General features: G+C 36.6%; 1 protein-coding gene across 1 annotated transcript; it reads right to left on the minus strand.

Moving 5' to 3' along the window:
* Positions 1-1,701: 1,701 nt before the first annotated feature.
* LOC117720170 (serine protease inhibitor Kazal-type 12) lies at positions 1,702-5,174 on the minus strand. The gene is made up of 4 exons (XM_034518640.2): positions 5,081-5,174; positions 3,381-3,406; positions 2,141-2,268; positions 1,702-1,884 (listed from the first exon to the last, which is right to left on the minus strand). Exons 1-4 carry the CDS (start codon positions 5,139-5,141, stop codon positions 1,836-1,838), a joined length of 264 nt encoding a protein of 87 aa, XP_034374531.1. The 5' UTR covers positions 5,142-5,174; the 3' UTR covers positions 1,702-1,835.
* Positions 5,175-7,209: the final 2,035 nt, after the last annotated feature.

Raw genomic sequence — 7,209 nt, forward strand, 5'->3', positions numbered from 1 at the left:
AACATCCTTAGTCATCAGGGAAATGTAAATCAAAATGACTCTGAGATTTGATCTTATATTCATTACAATAGCTTGGATCACAAGCTCTGGAGACAGCACATGCCTGCAAGTATATGGAGCAAGAGGAACACTTTTCTACTACAAATGGGAGTGCAAACTGGTACAACTGCTTTGGAAGTCAATTTGATGATTTCTCAGAAAAGTGGAAATAGATCTACCTCAAGACCCAGCTATATCACTCCTGGGCATATGACCAAGGAATATCCCAATATGCCACAGGGACACTTGCTCAATTATGTTCATTCCAGATTTATAGCCAGAAACTGGAAACATCCTAGATGTCTCTTAGATTAAGAATAGATAAAGAATCAGGTTGTGTATGCTCTTTGGTTGGTAGCTTATTCTCTGAGAACTCCAGAGGTCCAGGTTAGTTGACACCGTGGGTTTTCCTGTATGGTTGCTATCACTTTCAGGGCCTTCAATTCTTCCCTAACTCTTCCACAGTGTTCTCCCACCTTTGTACAAGGTTTAGCTGTGGTTATCTGCATCTGTCTCAGTCAGCTGCTGAGTAGAGCCTCTCAGACAACAGCTATGCTAGGTTCTTGTTTACAAGTACAACATAGGGATCTACAGAGTCAACTAACCTGAGCCAATGGCGATCACAGAGACTGAACCACCAACCAAAGAGCTTGTAGGGGCTGGACTTAGCTCCCCCCCACATAGTAGCAGATGTTTAGCTTGGTCTCCATGTGGATCCCCTAACAAATGGAATTCAGGATAACTGATTCTGTTACCTTATTTTAGATCCATTTCCCCTCACTGGGCTGCCTTATCTGGCCCCAGTGGGAGAGGATGTGCCTAGTTCTATTGAGGCTTAATATACCAGAGCTGAGATGTACCCATGGGGGGACTTCCCCTTCTCAGAGGAGAAAGAGAGGATGGGGGGAGATATAAGGGTAGGGCTTGGAGGAGAGAAGAAAGGAGGGTACTTCAATTAAGATGTAAAGTGAATACATAAATAAATAAAGGGGAAAAGAAAAGTGCGCCTGTTCCCACCCACAACTCCACTGGAAACAACAGCTGTGGAGAGCTACATTTCAGCATCCTTATCACAATTTTAAAGAGTTCTCTTCAACGGCTTTTTGTGTAGGATGTTATTTTTTTTTTTGAGGTGGTGTATGGTAGGGGTACTGGTTGTCACAGAAGATTTCTATGGCCCTCATTCTCAACTATGAGTTTGCAGTCATTGATACCATTTCAAAAAGCACCTTTGTATGGCATGTGGTACATAATGTCACACTGATAATGCTAGAGATAAGTAATATGGAGGCTTCAACTGTTCTAGAACATACTAAGAAGTGCCCAGTGTTTTGTACATCTTTTATTGATTTTTGACCTCAATACTTGAGTAGAAGCATTATACAACTCAAAATTTCCCTTAGGAAAAACAACTATTCCAACACCTTGCGTCAGGTACATATATGTTTACTTCATAGCATCCTATTTTACTTCCTTCAGACTCTCTGCATAGCTACAGATGAACTGCACACTGATAGGGCAGTTCTGGGTCTGGTAAGTGCAGTAGTAGCCGGTTTAGTTTTCAAATTTCTCATTTCATATTGAAGAGTGTACATTCTACCTAAGTTAATTAATTAGATGTGCTTTCATTACATGAAACAAAGCATTGGTGTTACTCATATAGCTTTATTGAAATTCTGTTTTGTGCATAATAATTGGTGGGAAGCACACTGCTGTAGAAACTGGGTAAGAGGGAACACATGTCTTAGTGTAAAATTCAAACCAAAGGTGCACCCAGCATTTCGATGTTAGAGGAATCAGCATTTTCCTTCATGTTTGAAACCAACTTTTCCAAAACTTCTTTCCCTGAAAGAAAAGAAAAATTGTTCAGACATGAAATTCAGTAGAAATGGATTCATTCTAGATTAAGCCAAGTGGGCAAATATTGATATTTTTAGGTTTCAGACTGGGTGATAATATAATACTTAATTTCATATTAATTAACCTTAATAGACTAGTATAGACTAGTCTATTAATAGACTATTAATAAACTATTCATGGACACCTACTCCACAGGACCCAACCAAGAACATCATGCTTTTAGCAGCATCTATTTGCTTACATGGCTGTTTGGCAGAATTCACAGCGGTTTTGGTAAGTTTTTCCATCAGTGCCACATACTGGCTTGTGGATCTTTAGGCATGATTTTCCATCTGGGGCCAGTGTCTTCTCATAGTTTCTGCAAAAAGCCTGTCAATTAAATAAAGGATTTTTTAGTTAATTTCCTATGGAATGGGAAATAGTCTTACATACTTCAAAATTTCTTCAAGAACATTCATGCAAAAAATACATAAAAAGAAGAGCAAACTCCTAAAATTACAGTACTTCTTGTTAGGAGTTTTTTTGTCTTACTTTCACCTGTCCTCTGGGTCTATGTGCACATGCACTGCTATTGTGCGTGTGCACAGTATTAAAGTGCATATGCATTGGGCATTTCTTCCTTTTACTTACTTTTCTGCACTATTGAGTACATTCTTGTAGCAGTATGTTCTGCTGCATAATACTGTACCACAAATGTGACACAGCTCACTTCACTGATACACTATTATATACCCCCCCCACTTTATTTTTAACATTCAATTCAGTGAAACATTCATTTATTGGATTAGTGGTACATGGGAGCTCTGGATGTCAAATGCTTGGTGGTATACATAACCGGGATAATTATCTCCTAGGACAAGAGAGGAGTATCTACAGAAGCAGGTGCACAGAGTTCTTTGATGCACAGGAACTTTCCCTACTGGTTTCACTGAGATAGATGCTGTTTGTGATCATCTCTCCATTATCTCTATCTCTGTCTCTATCTATCTATCTATCTATCTATTAAGTTGTCAAAATTAGTGGTACACACCTAGACGCAAGTGGATCTCCATGAGTTTGAAGCCAGTTTGGTCTACATAGAGAGTTGCAGAGTAGCTAGAAACACATAGTGAGACCTTACCTCAAAACTTATATTAATTTGGAAAAATATGCTATTTACCCCACATTCTCATGACACTGTACTATTATTACAGGGGCTTGAGCTGGGCATATATCCACACAGAAATACTATGATATCTGTCTTTCTGAAGAATGTAGAAAGTAACATCCAAGATTTTGTCTTATTGTTTACAAAAGCACATCTGCAGTAATGATTTTATTGGTAGGGAAAGCATGTCATGCTTTCTTACAGCCTTCTGAGAAAGCTTGCTGTGGGAGCTCAGAATGCATCTGTGTAAAGCCACAGTCCTTTGGTTGGGAAGCACAAACTGTGGCTTGATGGAACAGAAATGGCTTGAGAAATATGAGAGGTACATACATACCTGAAAGCCTCCTTGGCTCACAGCATCTGCAGTGAAAGAATAGATACTGATAAATCACATGTTGGAATTGTAGTTTTTTCCAGTTGCAGCTAACCACAGTGGTTTTCTGCTGCATCTGTGTTGCTTTGTGGAGAGATAACTATATGGAGTCACTCAACTTATTAACCACACAGGATGCTGAAAGGCAGGCTGCATTGCCCACGGTTAGAACAGTATTAGTTTCACTATGCTTGTATACAACATTGCTCTCATTATATTTGCCCTTTGTGTACTTATATGCAATTGTATTTTCCAGTTTATGAGTTATCTCATAACAAGCCTTTGAAGGTAAAGTTTAGAGCTGCTCTTTGTTGAACAGGTATATATTTACTACAAAGGAGTATAAAATCTTCAATTTAAAAGCTTTTGATGAGAGAATAGTGATATAACAAAAAATACAAAAGACATTTTATATAATTGCAATATGAATCAATGTGGTTTATCACATCTCCATTAAACATATTCCCCTTCTACTGTAGTAATTATACATTTAAGTGCTGTGTTAAATCATATATATATATTCAACTAATATTACAACCCTATTTTTAAAGCTGAAGAAGGCTGTTCAGCTGTTTTTAATTGTTCATGCTTATAATTCCAGTACACAGGTGTGGAAGCAGGTAGATCATTGAAAAGTTAACAAATACCCTGGTCTACCTATCAATTGCCGGTCAGCAAGTCCTGCATAGTGAGACCCTGTCTCAAGAAAATAAAACACAATAAATCACAACCATAATAACAACAAAAAGGCCCAAATAAAAAACAGCAAAGCAAACAACAATAACAGAAAAACCAATCAACTAACAAGCAAAGGAAAGTGATTATCTGGACAAGTATTTAGCTAAGCATTAGTACTTACATGCTATAAATGGCAGAGTAAAGAACAGAATCTTGATTTGATAGACTCTAATGCTTTGGCAGTACATTTTGTTGAAGGAAACATCAGTGCACAAGTTTTTTGTGCACCATTAACATCAGGTCAAATATCAGGAGGAGCACCAGGGTGACTTGTTCAATATGAGCAAGGAGGGCAGAAGAATGAGCATTGGAGACAAGGTTTGGAATGCCAATTCTGGGCTCCCTCTACTCCCCTACATCACCACAGTCTTTGGCGTCTCTCTCTCTTCATACCCTTGCCTCTTTCTCTTTTTCTTCCCTAATTATCTCTTTACTTTGTTTACCTAGAGGCTTACAATTAATGACTCAGATTTTTATGTGAATTTCTAAAGAATTCTGACAGTTGAAGTCCATTGAATAATAATTTTTTAAAAAGATGTTTTAGGAGACTCTCTCATTTCTATAACAAAGTTTCTCTAAAGTCTGAAGCATAATTTTAACTCTGTGTCTCCTGTGGTGGCCCACAGACAGCAATGCAAATGGCCTACAATTCCTATATTAGACAGTAGGTGCCCATGAGATATAAAACCAGTCTTCTTGTCATATGTAGCATGACACTGATTTTGGAGTTGAATAAAGTGCCTTAAGCAGAGCACTGTAGTACAAATTAAAATAGCTCATTTGTATACTAAAATTCCAGGGAAATGAAAAGGGTTAGGGCATCATTCATCATTGTTCTCATAGTCATAAAAAGCAGCATCATAACCCAGCTGATGGCATTAGCCAGCCTGGTCCAGAAGTACACTCCATAGTTTTTCACTCACCTACAGAGAGGAACACACAGGTCAGGCTGATCAAAAGCAGAAAGGCACCTGCTGGCTTCATGTCGCTGAGAACCTTGAGGTCTGAGAACACAGATATGTTAAGGGAGTTCAACAGGAAGGATGATATTCTCTAGCCTGTATTTATAAGTGGATCTATATGTCTGAATCTGAGTACCTATACGTTTGTCACTCTGCTACAACCTCCACCCCTATTATGCAATTTATTTCTTTAAAGAATAGACACTAGACACTAGACACCAGACACCAAAGAAACTCATTTCAGGCCCTTTCCAGTCAAGAACAATAGTAAAAAACTGATGTTTAGACATATGAAGTATGTTATAAATAACACACCCCAAATTTCTTCTGTGCACCAGACAGTGATAATTGCAATCAAATTCTTACCTGGCAATTTATACACTTTGAACTTGTCTGTAATGGAGCCTCAGGGCCACAGAGCTAATAACTGTAACCTGGAATACAGTCTGAATAATTTGTGTATAATATTAATAGGGTTTGGCACCACAACTATGAGTAAATTAAAAATGTTGATGCAAGGGATTTTGAGGTCAAGGAATTTATTAAATAAAATAGGAGAACAGCTTGAGTGGTCATAGAGAATGAAATGATACACATTGGAAGTGAATAGTGTTTACAAGACTTTTTCTTTCAGTTCCTAGATTTGTCTCAGTGTCTACATGACAGCTGCTCTTTAGTATTTTTTAATTAAATGAATGTTTGATATGTCAGTTTTAGGCATTAGACATATATGACAACCATAGTTGTCTTTCTTCTTTCTCAAACACACTACACACTATTTTAGCTTTGTTACTTTTATTTTTCTACAAGAAATATTACTAGATTAGTAACTTGAATAGCTCATTCTGCTTTTTGTATTTTTAAAACAATATAATAAAGTCTCACTAACATAATCAACAAATCATGAACTGCACAAGGACAACAATAGACATGCAAAAGTGGGTAGGAGAAACACCACAAGGTCTCAATCCTCACAAAGAGCTACAGGCAACTAAGAAATGCTGGAAGCATGAAAAATAGTCTTCCCCAGTGGAGAGCACATTAATTAGTTATGCAATAGAAATTGGTCAGCCATATTAAACATAATATGATACAGATTGAGAAGGTTGAATATAGGAATAGTATGCATAAATGTCCATATATGTCTGAAGTAACAATTCATGAAGAAAGAGGACAAGAAATTTGAAAGAGAGCAACTAGGGCAAGAGAAGGCCTTTGAGGGAGGAAAGGGAAGAAAGAAATAATTATATTATAATCTCAAAAATAAAAGAAAAAAGCCAATAAATTTAGATACTTGTCTGTATAGGAAAGAGCTCCTTGACTAATCACAGTGCTCTCATCTTAAATAAGATTGATATTTCTTGTCCTATTCAAAATAGTGTTAAAGGTCTAAAACTGACATTTTATTAAAATTTTCATATATATTTCCCAATAACTAAAAATACATTTATATATGCACACAAACATGTACAAGTTCAGAGTCATATAATCCAGGATATAGCCAATTGGATTGTTCATTATATAGTCATTTCTGCATGACTGTATAATTTCTGCTATATACATGTACATAGACATCACTTGACAATGAAAAACAAAAACATTCCTTTAATTGTTCAGGTATAATTAAATGCTGAAAATTAAATAACCCAAAGACATAATTATAGAACTTATATCCTACAGTCTTTTCTCAGACATTTTAACTTGAAATTTGTGAATTTGAGGAAATTGTGTTCTGAAAATTTACAAATAAGAAAAAGAAGTTTACATTTAACATTAAAAAAACAATTAAAGCTATATATCTACAAGTAGGGGAGCACTGACGAGGACGTTCAATGTAAATGGTATGTATAAGTTTTGGTCAAGAGATAGTGATGACTAGATTCTTAAAAGACTTGGTCTTGGGAGTTATTGGTTTTGAGGATCATAGATGGATAAACAGGAGTATGATAACAGGAAGTAATATGAGAAAATAATGAAAAAATTAATGTGTAATTTTGTAGATAATTTTTGGTGCTGGGGCTTTGTACCTAGGGACAAGCACATACTGGTCAAATGCTTCTCCACCAAAATCCATCACAGAAGAAGCTGTA

The sequence above is a fragment of the Arvicanthis niloticus genome, chromosome 14 (genome assembly GCF_011762505.2).
Source record: "Arvicanthis niloticus isolate mArvNil1 chromosome 14, mArvNil1.pat.X, whole genome shotgun sequence".
NCBI lineage: Eukaryota > Metazoa > Chordata > Mammalia > Rodentia > Muridae > Arvicanthis > Arvicanthis niloticus.